Below are 16,172 nucleotides of genomic sequence, written 5' to 3'. Positions count from 1 at the left end.
AAGATAATATTAGCTGAGAAGATCGCTGAAGTTCTTCAGCGATCCTTGATTGTTGTCAGTAGAGAAAGACAGATAGAGATAGCTATATACAAATCAAGATACATCGCCATCAGTAGAACAAAACCCCAGTTAGAGTAACTACGCCGAAGTACGCCGTAGTTACACTCCTTTCGACGTCTGCGCCCTCCTGGTTGGGTGAGACATCGATTCAGAAGCGTCGAGTTAGCCGAGGTTCGTCGACCGTCGGTCTGCCAGAAGGTAGTTGTTCAACGACCGTGACACCTTTCGACGTCTGCGCCCTCCCGGTTGGGTGAGACATCGATTCAGAAGCGTCAAGTTAGCCGAGGTTCGTCGACCGTTGGTCTGCCAGAAGGTAGTTGTTCGACGGCCGTGACAATCTTCACCCAACCCTCCCACGCTTGAACGTACTTCAACGCACTTCGTCCAACTTCCCCGAGTCCCGGCCGTCTTTCCCCGTCCTTCGACTACCTCCGCCTAACATCGCCGCACTTCTGCTCCCATTGTCCCTAGTTCACCTAACTCCGCCTAACTTCGCTGTACTTCTGCTCCCATTGTCCCTAGTTCACCTAACTTTGCCGTACTTCTGCTCCCATTGTCCCTGGTTCTCCTAACTCCGTCTAACTTCGCCGTACTTGGTCTCAGATGTCCTAAGTTACGTGTGGGGTGACAAGGTTAAGACGTGATAGGGGTTTTGATGGTCAAAGGAGGGTCATTGCTGGTGGAATCTGAGGTGTCACGACGTAGTTCGTGACAAGACTATAAGTCGATGAGATCAAGTGGCAAAGGATTTGCTAAGTGACGAGAAAATACATTCGACAAGACATCTACGAAAAAGGGCTGTTTCTATATACTAAAAAGGGAGCGGAGTGACACCGAAATCTATGGAGTAAATGTGGAATACGATATGGGGTGCAAGAGCGAAGGAAGACGGAGATAGATGAGGGACACGGAGATGAAGGAAAAGTATAGCATGGTAAAGAACTAGCGATTAGGTAGGACAGGAGAACGGAGGACGCCGTAGCGGGATTAGTGAAGCGGGGACGGGAAATGGCATGTGAAGTACGACTTCTGCGTACGACTCTTGAGGAACCCGTCTATAGGTACCTGTGATCCTGACACTTCTCAACATTTGCCATGGACTCTCAGTACTCAATGATGTCTCACAACTTTCAGACGGCCACACACAAACAGTTGGTGATAGCTTCTCAGGTGTGAATGACCTCCTAAATAAGTCAGTCCCCATAACCAAAGTTGCGTTGGATTGTCTTTGTAGTGTAGCTTTGACTTTGGATGCTCCGGTCGAGGTCAATTTCTCTTTATCAACAATACGTCATCAGACCAGCACTCTACCAAATCAACCTATCAATCGGGACAATCTCTCCACACCTCATGTGTGATCAGATCTGGCATACTTCCTCACTGGGTGGCTGCAATATGACACTAATCCAGACAATGTGGAAGACCACAAAGTAGCATTTGCGATGGATGACTGGCGGGTTCTGCCGTGGTTGGGAACACAACCGTCAGTATTTGCTGATATCAGATTGATCAGTGAGTGGTGTGATTCCCAATTTTCACAAGCTATAGAATGTAACGATGTTGTGAAGACCAGAATTATGCAATGTACCCAAGAGACTTTGAAGATAATCAAGGAAGCTTGGGCACCTGCTCTTCTGACCAATCCTGTCCCGTTAGTTGACTTTCTGCTTTGTATGGTAAGACAGCTAATGTACAAGTTCAACAGTCTTACATGATCTTGAGAAAGAAAAAGTCGCTATAATGGATCTGTGCTTGGCTTACAGCGTCATACAGGATCAATTGAGCAGCATTCTATTGGAGAACACAGTGAATATTGGTCAGGGAGGGATGCTCAATGCCGATTTGGAGGATCAAAACGGGCGGGAAGATGTTGAGAGTACCCAGAATTTGATGGACCATTGGTAGGATCCCATACCGTGGTGCTTGACTCATTGCCAAAGAGCTAAACATAGAGGTCTAGGGGTCAGGGACTTGCTTGTGTGGTAAACAAGAAGTGAATCTCACTCCTTCACATATGTATGACATGGATCAAATGCATGCACTTCAATTATCTGACACCACTTGTTTGCGCCGAGACGGAAGTGGTGAAAGACTTGGTTGCGCATGATGCTGATACAGTAGTCACACGATCACGTCAGCGTTCGACCTTTCAATGACGTGTCCGCACACCTTTCCCGTGCGTCATCACGTATTGTGATGATTGTCTATCACGTCAATTGAGGTCATGAACACCTAGGCCATTGACGTTGTAAGAAGGAGTAGTAGAAAGGAAAGTCTCATCATCCATGTCATCCATCCCTCACTCCCCTGGTCTCTCTACTAGTAAACCACATGTCCTCGTTCATCTGCCATTCTCTCAGATGTTCTTCACTTAGCCATCAGGTGAATACAACAAAATGGAAGATTGAATCTCCTAAATCGACGGTCCGTCACGAGAACACCGCTTCCGTGGGCGTACTACCCATTTTTCACTGTGGATTCCAGTATTGACTAATGCTTAAAACAACCAAAGGGGTGATTGATTGTCTCCAAGTTGTTGCTGAAGCTTTGCTTACTCCTGCAAAGATTCTTGAGGCTATTTCTACCCTTAAGAATAACGGAATTCAACAAAGCAAGTATTCCCAGATGATGGAATACTTTGATGATCCTATTCCATCCGCTGCTGATAACTTTCTGAGCAGTTGGATGGGTGATGAACTCACTGGTTGAATCACTGAAGAAGATCAACAGAATCATTATTCCCAGATGATTGGGTCTTTTGTACAGTCCAACATTCCTGGAGTGTTCACAGACACGTGAACCATTTGGGGTTGCATGGAATCTCAAGAGATTTCCGCTCTTGAAGAACAAGATGTTGTCAGAAAGAGGATTCTTGAAAGAGCCAAAAAGACTTTGACTGCTTTCAGGTTACATGGAATCCTATGCCCATATCCCATATCCCGTGAGTGACTCGAGTAGGAAGGAGAAGGTGCTCACTGGTCAGAGAGTTATTGATATCATGCTTCAGGTGGAAAAGAGCACGTTAGATGATTTGTGTGAAACTTATACGGACATGGAGCGTATGAGGCGTATGGTCCGTGCACTTCATCAGCAGTTGGATAGGTTTACAGAGTGTGATTGACAGTCTGATTGTATGGTTGAGTAACAATTGAGTAGCAACACCCTTACCAGATCTTGTTGTGATGATCATGCATGACCAAGGAGATGACAGATCTATCACCTCGACAAGTCAAAGCTACCTACCACCCTCAAGTTACCGCACACACAGCTTTCTCTTCCGGTGGACCATGACATCATCACCAGAGATTGGCAACCATGGCAGACGTTCTTCTCCCCACCCGAACGTGCTCAACCCCACCCAGATGTTGTGCAATCACGTCTTCAAGACTGACAAAGGTAATCAAGCGTGTCACCTCGGTCCGATGACACGAGTTCCATGGGCTCAATGGAGGGATATTCTTTCCCGTGTCATCTTGCATAATCAGGGGGCCACCAAAGAGATAAAAAGCTCTTTACTCTTCTTCCACATCTTTTCACAGCTTTTGTGTTCTATCTCACACTATGGAACCCGACCACACATCCACCAACCCTTCTCGAAGCACAGTCAAGGACAGTGACAGTGGTAATCAGCAAGAGTCAATTTACAACATTTTACTCAAACGTACTCCCATCGCTGCCTCAACCACAAACTTAGCATGTGATTCACTTTCATTCGTGGTCAGCTCATTACAAGCTCCCACAGATGTGACTGAGGCAATCCAAAGTATCAAAACCCCTACTCGGAAACTTTTGGACTTACCTCTACACTTAAGAGACACCAATACCTTCTGGTCGGCAGAACTTGAATACTTCCTTCCTGGATGGTCAGAACCAGCACCTGGTTCCACAATTGATCGTGCCTTAGAGGCTGAAGCTTTCGAGGCTGATGATTATCAATCTGTTGGTTTCCTTAATACTCCCTCTTCAGTATACACCAACACTCGAACAATTCAAGATTGGTTGAACGATAAATGGGTCGAGGAAAATATCAAGAAAGAAGAGGATTATACTCATGTCACATGGGTAGACAAAGATATTCATGAAATGAACAGTCGTCTTTTATCTCGAGCTGACAGGAATTTGAAGGCTATACGAACAGCTTGGGAACCTCCTCATCTACTACGTCATCTTCCGTGAGTCCTCTCCTTAATTAGATGATGAAGCTGAAAATCTTAGACCCGATTTTGAACAAGCGGTCATGTTGGACGCAGAAGCTGTGTACGATGGTGCTGAATGGTATTCCATCGTCAATACTTTGAAATCTGAGAATGATCATCAGAGGAAGGCTATTGAAGCGCTAAACTCACGTTTGAAGTCAATCACAGGTGTTTCGAAGCGAGAACATGATGATTATCAGATTTCGTGATTCTCCAGGGTTGTCAAGTCAATACAGCATGCGAAGTTGGTTTGTAGTGATCTGACTATCATATATGGAGTAGTTGAAATGTGATCTCTATGTTCCCCTTGTATCACTTGTGATTCTCCTCCATTTCTAATCACTGCATGTCATCAGCGAATATCCTCTTGATACGGGTTGGAGATACAGTAAAGAATTATGTGACATACCCGGTCCGGATCTCGGAAGATCTGACGAAAACGACTCTTCCGATTTAGATGACTCATTTAATTACTGTATGATCCGAAGGTCTTCTAACAAGTCGATAGGCCTCTTGACCGATTTATTCCGCCCCACAATATCCCTCTTTTGTTTTACACGGCGATACGTCGACGTCAGAAAAGAAAGGAACTTTTTTTTTTTCTCAATCACGGAAGTCGAGCTCGTGGCACATGCCTTCCTCTCCGTCTCCAGTTCGTCATATGAGATAAATATCAATTTTTGCCACTTGTCCGTCTTCATCCGTTTGATTGTTGATTTTTTCTAGAACAATTATAGCGATCTCACCATGTCCATCACACAAGACACCATCATTCAAGATACTGACATCGTCACCGATGACTCGCGTCAACGTATCACTTCCTACTTCACTCAGTCATTCAGCAAAGAAATGCTCACATTCATAAGACCTACAAATGATGCTTGGGTGGCCATCTTGGGGATTTCATATCTATCAGCATCTCATTTGGCCAGTGAGCAGGCTCTACAGGCCAGTTTAGAGGTATTGGATCAGTGGACAACAAACGCAATGAGTGTTGGAGGGACATTCGACCTACTATTAATGCAGAGTATCAAGAATTCAGTGACAATCTTGAGGCAAACTTGGTTGGAGGAAAATGACAAGGAGACGTTTGAGTAAGCACCTTAGCCTTACTTTCCTTGATACAATCAATATTGAGGGTCACCATGCTGATGATGTAGGATGTTGGAAGAGGAAATGATGAATGAAACTCGTATGACGCTTGCGATATGTAAGAAGATGATGTCTCAAATGTATTCAGGGACGATTACCCAAGAAACGTCGACTCTCAAGCCCCCGTCGAAGCGTCACAGATGGTGATACGGAGACTGTAGCGTCTATATGGAAGATGATGAACATGAGAGTGTGTCCAAAGAGTGTACTGAGTGTATCAATAGTTAGCACTATGCCACCATATGAATTCCCCATGCCACAAGTATACAGGACGAGATTTGCATGATTGATTATCTGCACACTAGATGAACACTGTCAACGCTTTGATAGAATGATACTCACCAGACAAATGATTGGATGCTCTATCTTTCTGAGTCCCACACATTTATTCCCTATATACCTCTGCAGCGTCCGGTCAAGGTGACAATTCGCTATCCTCTCGGCGTTGATAGATCCCGTCTTTCCCACACTTGAATCACGGTCTCACCAAGGAAGACCATCTCCCGCCGTACCTCCTCCACTCTCAAATCTTGCATCTCGAACCATTTCTCCTCATCACCTCCTCCCTGTCCTGCCCGGACGTGTATCTTCCACGTGGTCTGACCTTCCTCAGATGGGTCGCGTTTAGACACACCTGGTCCTGTACCCGTACTTGACGTGGATGCCACGGTCGAGTCAAGTGTGACATTCGAAAGGAGGTCGTATACAGAATGCAAGGGATCGCTTGGTTTAGGGTCTACATCTGCAAATGTCAGCAGATTTCGAGGACACAAAAAAAAGCGACTGACAATCGTTGAGTTCCACACCTCGGAGTGGAAAGTTGACAATAGTAGGATTCTTCTCTTCTACGAAGTTGTTCTTGGTGAATCGCTTGATGTGTAAAATGAGGTATGGAGGAAGCGCTGTCAGGTGATGTCTCTTGAGAGTAGGTCCGAATTCTTGAGTCATCTTGCCATCGAACTTCGCCAGGATGGTTGACAACGGGACCTGGGGGATGATTTTCTTTTCATTCAGGTCGGTGAAAAGAGGTGTCGGCGGAAGGTCCAGAGCGAGGAAAAGGAAGGGGGATGATACAGTTTGTATATCTTATCAGGTCAGCTCTCGACCTTACTCAGAGTACGAGCCAGAAAAGCTCACCTCTTCCAATGTCAAACACCGGCCGCGCGTACTCTTTGTGTGTGATGACTTGCTGTGTCTCGATCTGTACTTTACCCTGGAATGTGGAGTATATGACGCTCGAATTACGCTTTTTCGTCCCACCCAGATCCCTGTGCAGCGTGTTGACCAGCCAACCCAGAAACTCTACTGGATCACCTTGCTCAGTCATCTTGAACTTTCCGGCGCTGCGTTTTGCGACCTCTTGGAGGAATTCGTGAGGGCTAATTTGAGCTTTGAACAGCTGAGGATTCCATAACCGTTTACACAGAGTAGATAGCCGTTGAACAAGCTCGGTGGGACGTCGGTCCTCCTTCAAAGCAGGAGTGGCAGGGTCAAGAAGAAAGTTACGGACAGGAGGTACATGCAAAAGAAGATGTAGAATGACATTGAGATAGTCGTTATGCTTGATATTGTTGAGACCGATATATCCAGGTAGATATAGAGTCGAATTGAGGGTGAAACAAGGAGAAGGAAGTTTGGACAAAGCAGCGAGGTCTGAAGATTTGTATTTGGGATTGAGCACGTGAATGATATCGTTGAGAGATGGGTCTGAAACTAGATAGCCCTCCGGAAGGACGTAGAACTTGTCGTCAGCCAAAGAGACGATCAGAGTAAGTGAGACCTACCTTTTCGGTTGACAGATTGAGCCAGACACGGTGGTTGTCACCCACGGCGTGACGATAGGCCCAGCTACCCCTTCCTCTACCTTGAAAGTACTTGCCACAGACTAGACAAGCATAAACGTTGATGTTGCTCAAACTCTTCGAGCATAACCGTTCAAAGTCAAAGTCGAGGTTCTGTCGTGCAATCTGACCGTCAGTGTGGACCGATAGACTGCAGAAAACTACCAACGGTATCGAGGTACATGTCTCTCCTTCCGACATCTTCGTCTTCGAACTTGACGAGACTCTCAGTCTCATTGTCGCTGTCAGGATCCCCGGCCGAGACCGATGTGCCAGGTGGCGGCGGAGTGGAGAGAGTTGAACCATTGAGATACCCGTTGACCTTTCTGGGTGAACCGGTAGGTGAATCGGCCCTGAACCGTTTGGCGGCGGGGGGAGAGCTCTCCACCGCAGCCATGTCGGCATAAAGGAGCTGAGAACAAGTTGGGGGACAATATGAAGTCTGCTCTGCCGCCTGGAGAAGAAGACACTTGGAGAACTGACCAAGGTAGGTTGTGGTTGCCAATGTAGATTCTGTTGGAATGAGCTGCAGTTATGATGAGATTGAGGTTACGATGTGAGAGCTTGAGATCACTACTACTAACTATTACTTGTGGGAAGGGCAGCAGTCAGTGAAGCAGTGGGGGTTCGGACATAGGAAAGTGGAAGAGTTACCTGATGTGGCATTTTGTACCTCTCCGCTTATCGGGGTTTCCCAGCGTGGCGGTAAGTAACGGCGAACACCGCTTTGATCGCGTCCAAGGCCTTCCAGATGACATCCACGCACTGAAACCCCACCAATTCGACCACACCATCACGAGTTGTCCCTTCCGCATGGTAGAACGCTACTTCTATTGGCTCTGACGTAGCCATGAAAGTCTCTACAGCGTCTCCAAACTCCCTCCCAATCTCATAGACTATGACGCAGCCGGCGACCCCTCCTCATCCCAGTCGACTTACTGGCAGGATACCATCTGGTCCACGTCCCAAGCCAGAGTCCATCAATGCTTCCAGCTCACGGGTCGACTCATCATCCTCACTATCTACCGTTTTTGGCAAGACGTCCGAGACACTACCCCAAAGTCAGCCCTCCCTGGCATCCTTGACATCTTTGGAGAGGTGGGCTGAATCTCCCTTGGACGCTCTCATCGATACCGAACATGACTACACCGCCAGTCCCGAGGAGTCGCCACGACTCTCTGCCTCAGCAAACCTTCCTATACAGCCAGATGCTCCGACTACACGCCAGCCCTCGCTCCAAAAGACAACACAGGAGGAAAGCACAAATAGGAGCCCTAGTCGCCGGGCCTTCTTTCACCGAACACAGGCTCCTCAACCAGGCCGTCCGACTACACCCTCCTCCTCTTTCGTCATCTCGCGGCCTAGCACTCCAACTATCACCTCACCTATCTCGACAAAGTCTCGTCCAAAGCCCTCTCGACTGAATACTAGTAATCTACTCGCCGCTACGTCCACTTCCCCGACCAAGCCCGTGTCTCCTGGTTTGAAGCACTGGCAACAGGTCCGCAGTCATGTCCTCACTACACCGGTGGACGAACGCTCTCCTTCCAAGGCCGGGAAAAAAACTGGCATCGTACACAAAGCCGTCGGCAAATTTGGTTTTCGACACGTTGCAGAAAGTGTGATGGGTTATGACGATCGTCGTTTGTCCACCGTTTCGGGCATCAGCTTACAAAACGGTCTGTCCGCCGAAGAAAGAGAGGAGATTGCTCGGGAGCGTAGGAGATTCGCACGTGATATTCGAGTGTGCATTGAGGCTTGCTCTCGGGAGGAGACCAGACGACGCCTAGCTGCGACAGCTCCTGCGGAGATCTCAGATGGACCAGTCAGATCCGGAGCGGCTTCAATACATGCATCCGCACATCATGCCATGCGGCTGGACTCGACACATCAGTTCTCTTCTTTCGTGCCCCTTTTGACCGAACTACATCGTCATCTCCCGGACGCCCGAGCCAAGAAGCCTTGGGCTCGAACATGTCCACATCATGCCACTATTCTTTCCGAATTAGGAGTCAGCTTCCTTCCGGGGTCTACCTCCAGCGACGGTGAACGACAACAAGCTCTTGAAGTCTTTGGTGTTCTCGTCAAGAATTGGGCTCCAGATACGGCGGATGAGGAGCTGGATCGGTGGCTCTGGCTTTGCAGAGCGTTGATGACGCCTGATCGACAACTTCAAGCCCGTGGTTTCACACTTTTGACCGCCCTTCTATATCGTGATCCGACCCTTCCAAGAAGTTCAGAACCGCCACATACTGTTCAAGCTTTCGTGTCTCTGGCCGTGACGCTCATCCAGCTATACAGATTCACCAGCGCATCTGTGAACGCCTCTGAACATCTGGATACAGTCGATCATTTTTTGACCGACCTGGCGGATGGAGCAATAATCTTAGTTGATTCAGCTCCGGTCAGCGACTTTTTGGGATCTGTAGAACTTGCCGATTATCAGGGATTAGGCAGGGAGCTCATTTGGTTATCAGTGGGGATATTACTTGGGGTAGACCGAGAGACCGCCCTTTGGCTTCTGCAGACCGATCAAAAGAATCTGCAAGTAAGTGTATTTTCATTGTGTACGGGCACATGCGCTGTCGCTGACAATCAAGCGCTTCCGTCCTCCGCCATTCATCCATGCGGCTCCACCTCTGGTCCTACAATTTCGAGCACAGTCATCCGCTGCGTTTTTGGCTTCATTCGAAATCCTTGCAGAAGCCGGCAATGATTGGTCGATTCGAGGGCTTGTCTGGAGTCAAGCCGAAGCAATCGTATTGGGAGATCTGGACGTGTTGCCGAGCACTCATGCTCTCCTAGCCAGTTTGTCGAGCTTCCTCATCACTCTGGAACAGCTCCAGCATTGCTCTCCGTCCACAGAGCCAGTTGTCGATCTCGATGATCCCTTCCGCAATGCAGACCGTGCAGCCCTCTCCTCAACGAGTCCTCACCGCGCATTCATCGCCGATCAAATGTTATCAAAACCAAATAGAGCGCTATATATCATGTCGGCGGCTAAAGAAGCCGTGATGGACGATGATCTGGCTATTGTAACGCGAATGATCAGGTCACTGCTGGAATCCTCGTTTCTAAATCAGATTGGTCGTGAATGCGTACCAGCTCTGTGGACCGTAAGTCGTTGAGCGTCAGTCTTGTTGCTAGCTAACGGGACAGAGACTCCTGAAGCATAGACAATCCTCTCACACTGCGCGACCTTTTGTCTCATGGCTCGCGAAAACCCATCCTCAGATGTTCTATAAACCCCTTTTCTCACTGTCTGCATCAAGTACCCCTTCTGCGCTCAATGCCAACCTTGCACTTGTCAGTCTTCTTTCGGATCTCGTCGGCACTACTGCCTTCTGGACGGAAGCCGATCCTCAAATGATCGTTATCGTTTTGATGGGCGATGTGGTTTTGAGAACACCCAAAGGCAAGAGCAAAGAAGGAGAGCAGGCTATCGTGAACGTCAAACTGGGTCGCTACGCTGTGCTTATTGAATTTATCCTTGCTCTGGCATATCTCGACGACAAAACAGTCACAATCAGTCGATTGAAGAAATTAGCGGAGACGGTTGAGCAGAGATTCGGGGCGATGCTGGAGACGGAGGGCAATGAGACAGTGTACCCGGATTCGTATAAGGCGCTTGTATGTCAACTTTTCTGCCATATGAGGCTGAGAACAACATCGCTCAAGAGACCTCCCTGGCAACGTTTGATCCTGAGCTGGGCCTTACGAGGAGGTCTGGTGACTGCGGTGAAGGATGAGGAGATCGTCTCGCTGTTACAAACGGCATATGACGATTTGCGGAAAAAGCGCGGACCGACCGATATCGATCTGGAGAAAGAGATCCGTACGACCGATTCCCAAGTCGATCACGGAATGTGTCCAGTTCCTCTGGACGCAAGGCACCGGGTTCTGCGTGACAAGCTAAACGTCTCATTGTGCAAGCTACTGGTGACCGTCCAGGTTTGTCTTTCCAAAGACGATTGGCAATCAATCCTACCTTACATTTGGCGTCACTATGGGATCGATTTGGCATGCCACGCACCAATGTCGTTCCTTCTCATGAAGTGTGGTGAGAACACATCGACTCAAATCCGAGTCATTATCCTTTCGGATCTGTGCTCGCCGGATGTGAAAATACGACGACAAGCCTTGAACAAACTCTTCCGATTGTATGGTTGGCGATATTCCGTCCTTTCACAGCAAGTCATTTCAGATCGACGTGGTCCAATATTCCACTTTTCCAATCGTAATGTTGAATTTGTTGCTACAGAAATCGGTTCTTCACAATGGTCACAACCTGCAGAGCACGATGCGGCTTTACAGAAGTACGGTAACAATCTACCCCTTGAACTCAGACAACGATTATTAGATCTTGGATGGAGCGAAGACACAGCTATGATGACCGGAAAGAACGACACTGATCGAATGCCTATTACACTACTTCCTTCTTTACGACAACAGAACGAGACCTATGCAGGAAACAGATCACCCTCTCCGTCACGTCCTATGCTGGGAAGAAGTACTTCTACCGGGTCAGCAGGTAGTATGCACACAAAACGACGAAAAGCTGTCTTTGCACCTATCTTCGCCAGCCTGGTCAGTGAACAAGCGACGATGCTCGCGCGGGACAGTGACGGTATCGTCGTACAGCAGTCGCGCGAATTGATACAGTGGATACAAAGGGATGATGCTCAAATTCTCACTCGGACGTTTACCAACAATATCGATGATTTCCGCCTCGCCTTAGCTCAATTGAATGCAATGTTCACTACTCTCACTCCGTCTTTCGCTCATTCGGCGTTCAACAGTATTGTCGGTTATCTGAAAAGTACTCTACGCTCGAATCCCCATTTTCCACACTACGCCCAAGCGCTGATCACCCTCGCTCGTTTAGCCCCGCATGTGTCTGAACTATCTCTACGTGATATTCGACGAAATAGGGCTGAACTTGTTCTTCTCCCTGCCTCAATCCATGAAGAAGGTACCGGCGGTGGGTTCAATCTCCATCCGCCATGGCAAGCACCTGTTCTCGATGTTCAAACGGCTCAATTGCTACTTCTCCGTCAAATCCTTCGGGTCAGTCCGAGAGAGGTGTATCTTTTCAAAAAGATGTTATCAAACCTTATGATTCAAGCCAGTCTTCCATCCGTTCACTTTTCTCGCTCTTGGTTTCTCCTCATCATTGAATTGTTCCAAACTGTCAATCGCAATTATACCGACCGAGCTGAACTGAGACACTTTCTCACCAATGTTGGTGCGATTCTCAAGCATCATCCTACCGATCTCCCGATAATCTCACAAGCTATGAGAGTTTTTATGCTCTGTTCCGCTCGATTCAGACGAGTTTTTGCTTCTGTGGGATTTAATACAATCATGAGACCCTTATACGAAGTTTACGCTGTGGGATCTTCGACGATTCGAGACTGCATAGAATATGCCATGAGAAGTTTTTATCGCATTCATCAAGATACTTTAGTATATCAAACATGTGTCACTTTGTCCGAAGGAGAATACAATGCTTCAGCTGTGTATTCACTTCTCGCCTGTTTGTCCATCACCAATAATCCTTTCAGTGGGGTGGCATCAGGAACAAAGGGATTAAATGATCAAGAAGAATTATCAGCTTTGGTACAAATGATTAGCGGACCGGAAATTGCTTTGACGGAAATTGGTACGACAGAATCTGAAAGACTTGCCATCAAAGTCGCAGGAGTGACTTTGGAAACGAGTCCATTCCCTCAGATTAATATTATACGATTACTCGTCACTGTCATTGCTGCCAATCCCGCTACTCCAAGATCAGCCAATTTTCTTCGTCTTTTCTCTGCCATCATTCCTCATATCTCCGACTCCCCAAGCAAAGAGCTCACTCGAGAAGCTGTGGAGGCTTTAGGGACTGTGATAGCTAAAAATCGTATTGGGGACGAGACTGCAATTCAAGCATTTCATCCTGGTGAAGATAACGCCAACCTCGATTGGATGAAAGCCAAATTGGAATATGTCATGTTAATTGAATCATTTGCTAAAGCTGGTGGATCTCTGGAAGCTAAAGCGACAAAACGAACGTTAGATATGGTACTTGATCTATTGTCTAAATCCCCTCAATCGGTCGGACCAGCAGCGGCGTCTATATTACGCGAACTTGCCAAAACTCATCTGACGTCCAATCGACCAATTACTTTTCTTCGTGATATCGCCCCTATGTTCCGAATGTTTGTCGCTGTTGTAGACTTTTCAGGTCTTCTGGATTCCATCACCGATCTTATAGAACGTTCGAAATACAATCTTGACCGAGATCTGGCAAATACAATTATCGACAATTATGTTTATCCATCAATTCGATTACTCGCTTCGGCATCAGAAGATAGAATGATTTTCGTCGTTCCATTACGTCGCAGTGCGGTCTCTCTCTTTATCTCTTCTATATTCCTACGTGGCGACGCTATCGGTGCTATCGAACGACATTCACCGAATGCCAACTTTCTGGCTGCCGTGATACTCCCTTTATGTCTTCGTCTGGAAAAACCAGATGATCTTGAACGTGAATCGGTTTATTGTGGAATATGGATCCGAATATTAAGGTTCATCATTCCTCATCCTTCTTCCAAACCGTCACTTTCCCCAACCACCGAGGATATCAGAGAAACATCAGCTAAAGTGATTCTATCGTTTCAAATACTCAAGATCGCCCTTTTACGTGCCCCAGAAGCTATATCACAAATCAAAGGATTATGGTTGTATATTTCCGATTATATACTTCGAAATGTCAAAGAAGCAAAAGCAGAATTCATCGAATCTACCAGCCTACAAACTTCCCTTCGAGTAGTGGATTATTTAGCATGGACAATATTTGAAATCCTCACAATCTCTTATTCTCCTCTACTCATCCATCTTCGTAATCGTATACAAGACGCTTTGGTCTCTATACATGATACAGAAGTTCATTCTAGAGTTTCTTCACCTGGAGAAGGTTTACATTCCCGTTTACCTTCTTTCTCTCATTCAACATATAGAGCTAGACTTCATTCTAGAACATCTTCTGCTATTCATCATCTCAGAATGCCATCTTCTTCCATTTCACATACAAAAGAACAAGAAACCCCCAGTCCAATTTTAGATAATATAGGGACAGATACATTACGTATACCATCACATACACGTGTACCAAGTCAACATTTGACACCTATACTGGGATCACATTCACGTCAAGTTTCATCATCCAGACCATCATTCACTGAACTATCAACCAGGCGCGTTTCTCGTCCTCCCCTCGAACCATTCAATCGATTTACAAATCAAAGTTTAGGAACGACAGAAAATGGTGTAGGATTGAATTTGATGTATAGATTCCCTTCTTCTACTCCTACTCCTGTTCGACCGGAAGGAGGAAAAGGAGGTGCTATAATACATCTTTTATCACAACCAATAACATCTGAATCTGACACTGATGAGAAGATGAGGAAGGATCCGACAAAGGAAGCATCGAGGATGACTTTGAATCACGAGGTATTGATGAGAGAAGCGAGAAAGGCGGTTAGAAGAGTAATGTTACTTTTTGGTTGGCCTGTCGAATTGGCGGACGAAGAGGAAGGAATGAGGAATATATTAAAACAAGATACTTTGGTATGTCTTCTCTCATCTTTCAATACAGGTCAAGGAATCATCTCTGATCCTTAACAAACTCAGTGTACCCTTCATCAATCCTCTATCAAAGTCCTCGACTCTGCATATATACTCTCTACCAACCTTCCTTGGTCAATCAGGATCCGTAGTAAGATCTACAGTGCTGATGAACCAGCTCGGGATCAGCGAACAGTCGAGAATCTTCATCGATCAAGAATTCCGCGATGTATTCTATCCTTCTCAGTCCTCAAATATAGAAACCAAAATCAAACGTGAGAAAGAGATGGAAAAGAGTACACCCAATGGCAAGATATATCAACCTAGGAAAAGCGGAATGAGCGTTTCTACCATTTCAGATGATAAGGATATGAACGGAAAGGTTTATGACTATGACGAGAAACACTCCTCACCTCTGTTACCTGTTTTAAGTGTATCACCAGCAACTGGATGAAATCATCTGTCATCAAAACTCATAAACATTATAATGCATGTTGTTTTATCTTGTAACATATAAAGGTGTCTCTGTAAGTGTATGAATGAGAGAGAGTGTGTGTGTCATTTACAATTACAACATGGGGATGAGAATTGGAATCTGACACTTTGTTTACGAGGTATGTTGAATCTTGAGACGAGCTGATCGACGAGGAGGTTGGGAAGGGTTCATCTTAGTTTTAGACAATGTCATATCTTCTCAAATGTCAGCAAGTCACTTCTTTTTACAATTTGAAACCATACTATTGAGACCACTGCACGTGACGGAAGTGAGAGACGAGCTTGGACCTTCTCTATCTCTCAGTTTGGACTGTATAATATGGACAAGACAAGTCCTCACCTGGCAGTATGCTCACTTGCAGGATGAACAAAAGTAAATTCTTCTCTTCCTGCTACTCTTGTCCTACTCTGTTCAGTCACTTGAGAACTACTCGTCATCTTCCCGAGGTCTGCTTGACGTCTATTGCCAGCCTTTCCACCTCCCATCGCGGTGGCGACTTTCCCCGTCTCCACCTGACTCGGCTTTACCTCTCCCGACAATTGCCCACCGACCATCGGCTTGATTGTCAATTTGACAGTAGCGGCATTAGTCACGCGGACAGGAACAGTCGTCTTCCCTTTGATCCCCTTAGTCTTTGGTGATACCATCCGTTTGACGGTGACTGTAGTTCTCGCAGCAATGGCACGAGGTTCTCTTGCTTTCAAAGTGACTGAAGCGACCTCACCAGCGGTGGAGTCCATATCTCCCTTTTTCTTCATACCCCTGATCAAACCTCTTTCTTTAGACGTGGGAAGATGGGAACCGGACTGGACGATG

The 16,172-nt window shown here is 46.6% G+C and overlaps 7 protein-coding genes across 7 annotated transcripts; 5 read left to right on the top strand and 2 right to left on the bottom strand.

Moving 5' to 3' along the window:
• Positions 1-1,502: 1,502 nt before the first annotated feature.
• On the top strand, positions 1,503-3,351 carry TREMEDRAFT_65228 (uncharacterized protein; the record flags this gene model as incomplete). Its single annotated transcript, XM_007007360.1, has 8 exons — positions 1,503-1,543; positions 1,565-1,711; positions 1,758-1,929; positions 2,182-2,236; positions 2,573-2,764; positions 2,967-3,001; positions 3,044-3,133; positions 3,265-3,351. 8 exons carry the CDS (start codon positions 1,503-1,505, stop codon positions 3,349-3,351), a joined length of 819 nt encoding a protein of 272 aa, XP_007007422.1.
• A 270-nt stretch (positions 3,352-3,621) lies between these two features.
• On the top strand, positions 3,622-4,465 carry TREMEDRAFT_65227 (uncharacterized protein; the record flags this gene model as incomplete). Its single annotated transcript, XM_007007359.1, has 2 exons — positions 3,622-4,232; positions 4,276-4,465. 2 exons carry the CDS (start codon positions 3,622-3,624, stop codon positions 4,463-4,465), a joined length of 801 nt encoding a protein of 266 aa, XP_007007421.1.
• Positions 4,466-5,003: 538 nt separating this feature from the next.
• Positions 5,004-5,354, top strand: TREMEDRAFT_65226 (uncharacterized protein; the record flags this gene model as incomplete). Its single annotated transcript, XM_007007358.1, has 1 exon — positions 5,004-5,354. One exon carries the CDS (start codon positions 5,004-5,006, stop codon positions 5,352-5,354), a length of 351 nt encoding a protein of 116 aa, XP_007007420.1.
• Positions 5,355-5,839: 485 nt separating this feature from the next.
• TREMEDRAFT_34460 (uncharacterized protein) lies at positions 5,840-7,646 on the bottom strand (the record flags this gene model as incomplete). The annotated part of the gene is made up of 5 exons (XM_007007191.1): positions 5,840-6,150; positions 6,197-6,493; positions 6,546-7,149; positions 7,193-7,375; positions 7,419-7,646. The coding sequence occupies 5 exons, from the start codon at positions 7,644-7,646 to the stop codon at positions 5,840-5,842; spliced, it is 1,623 nt and encodes a 540-aa protein (XP_007007253.1).
• Positions 7,647-8,192: 546 nt separating this feature from the next.
• On the top strand, positions 8,193-10,092 carry TREMEDRAFT_13254 (uncharacterized protein; the record flags this gene model as incomplete). Its single annotated transcript, XM_007007186.1, has 2 exons — positions 8,193-9,803; positions 9,850-10,092. Coding segments are annotated over 2 exons (1,854 nt in total), but the record flags the coding sequence as incomplete, so codon positions are not given.
• Positions 10,093-11,113: 1,021 nt separating this feature from the next.
• TREMEDRAFT_70063 (uncharacterized protein) lies at positions 11,114-15,314 on the top strand (the record flags this gene model as incomplete). The annotated part of the gene is made up of 2 exons (XM_007007406.1): positions 11,114-14,863; positions 15,039-15,314. The coding sequence occupies 2 exons, from the start codon at positions 11,114-11,116 to the stop codon at positions 15,312-15,314; spliced, it is 4,026 nt and encodes a 1,341-aa protein (XP_007007468.1).
• Positions 15,315-15,336: 22 nt separating this feature from the next.
• Positions 15,337-16,165, bottom strand: TREMEDRAFT_57702 (uncharacterized protein). Its single transcript, XM_007007241.1, has 3 exons — positions 15,696-16,165; positions 15,599-15,648; positions 15,337-15,553 (listed from the first exon to the last, which is right to left on the bottom strand). Exons 1-3 carry the CDS (start codon positions 16,094-16,096, stop codon positions 15,468-15,470), a joined length of 537 nt encoding a protein of 178 aa, XP_007007303.1. The 5' UTR covers positions 16,097-16,165; the 3' UTR covers positions 15,337-15,467.
• Positions 16,166-16,172: the final 7 nt, after the last annotated feature.

This window comes from Tremella mesenterica (genome assembly GCF_000271645.1).
Source record: "Tremella mesenterica DSM 1558 unplaced genomic scaffold TREMEscaffold_13, whole genome shotgun sequence".
Taxonomy (NCBI): domain Eukaryota; kingdom Fungi; phylum Basidiomycota; class Tremellomycetes; order Tremellales; family Tremellaceae; genus Tremella; species Tremella mesenterica.
This window is presented reverse-complemented; position numbering and strand designations above follow the sequence as displayed.

Coding starts and splice junctions, on each gene's coding strand:
- TREMEDRAFT_57702 (XM_007007241.1), bottom strand. CDS start 16,096: ATGGACTCCACCGCTGGTGAGGTCGCTTCAGTCACTTTGAAAGCAAGA. Junction 15,649..15,695: donor GCAAGTGAGCATACTGCCAG/GTGAGGACTTGT, acceptor ACTGAGAGATAG/AGAAGGTCCAAGCTCGTCTC. Junction 15,554..15,598: donor CACGTGCAGTGGTCTCAATA/GTATGGTTTCAA, acceptor CTGACATTTGAG/AAGATATGACATTGTCTAAA.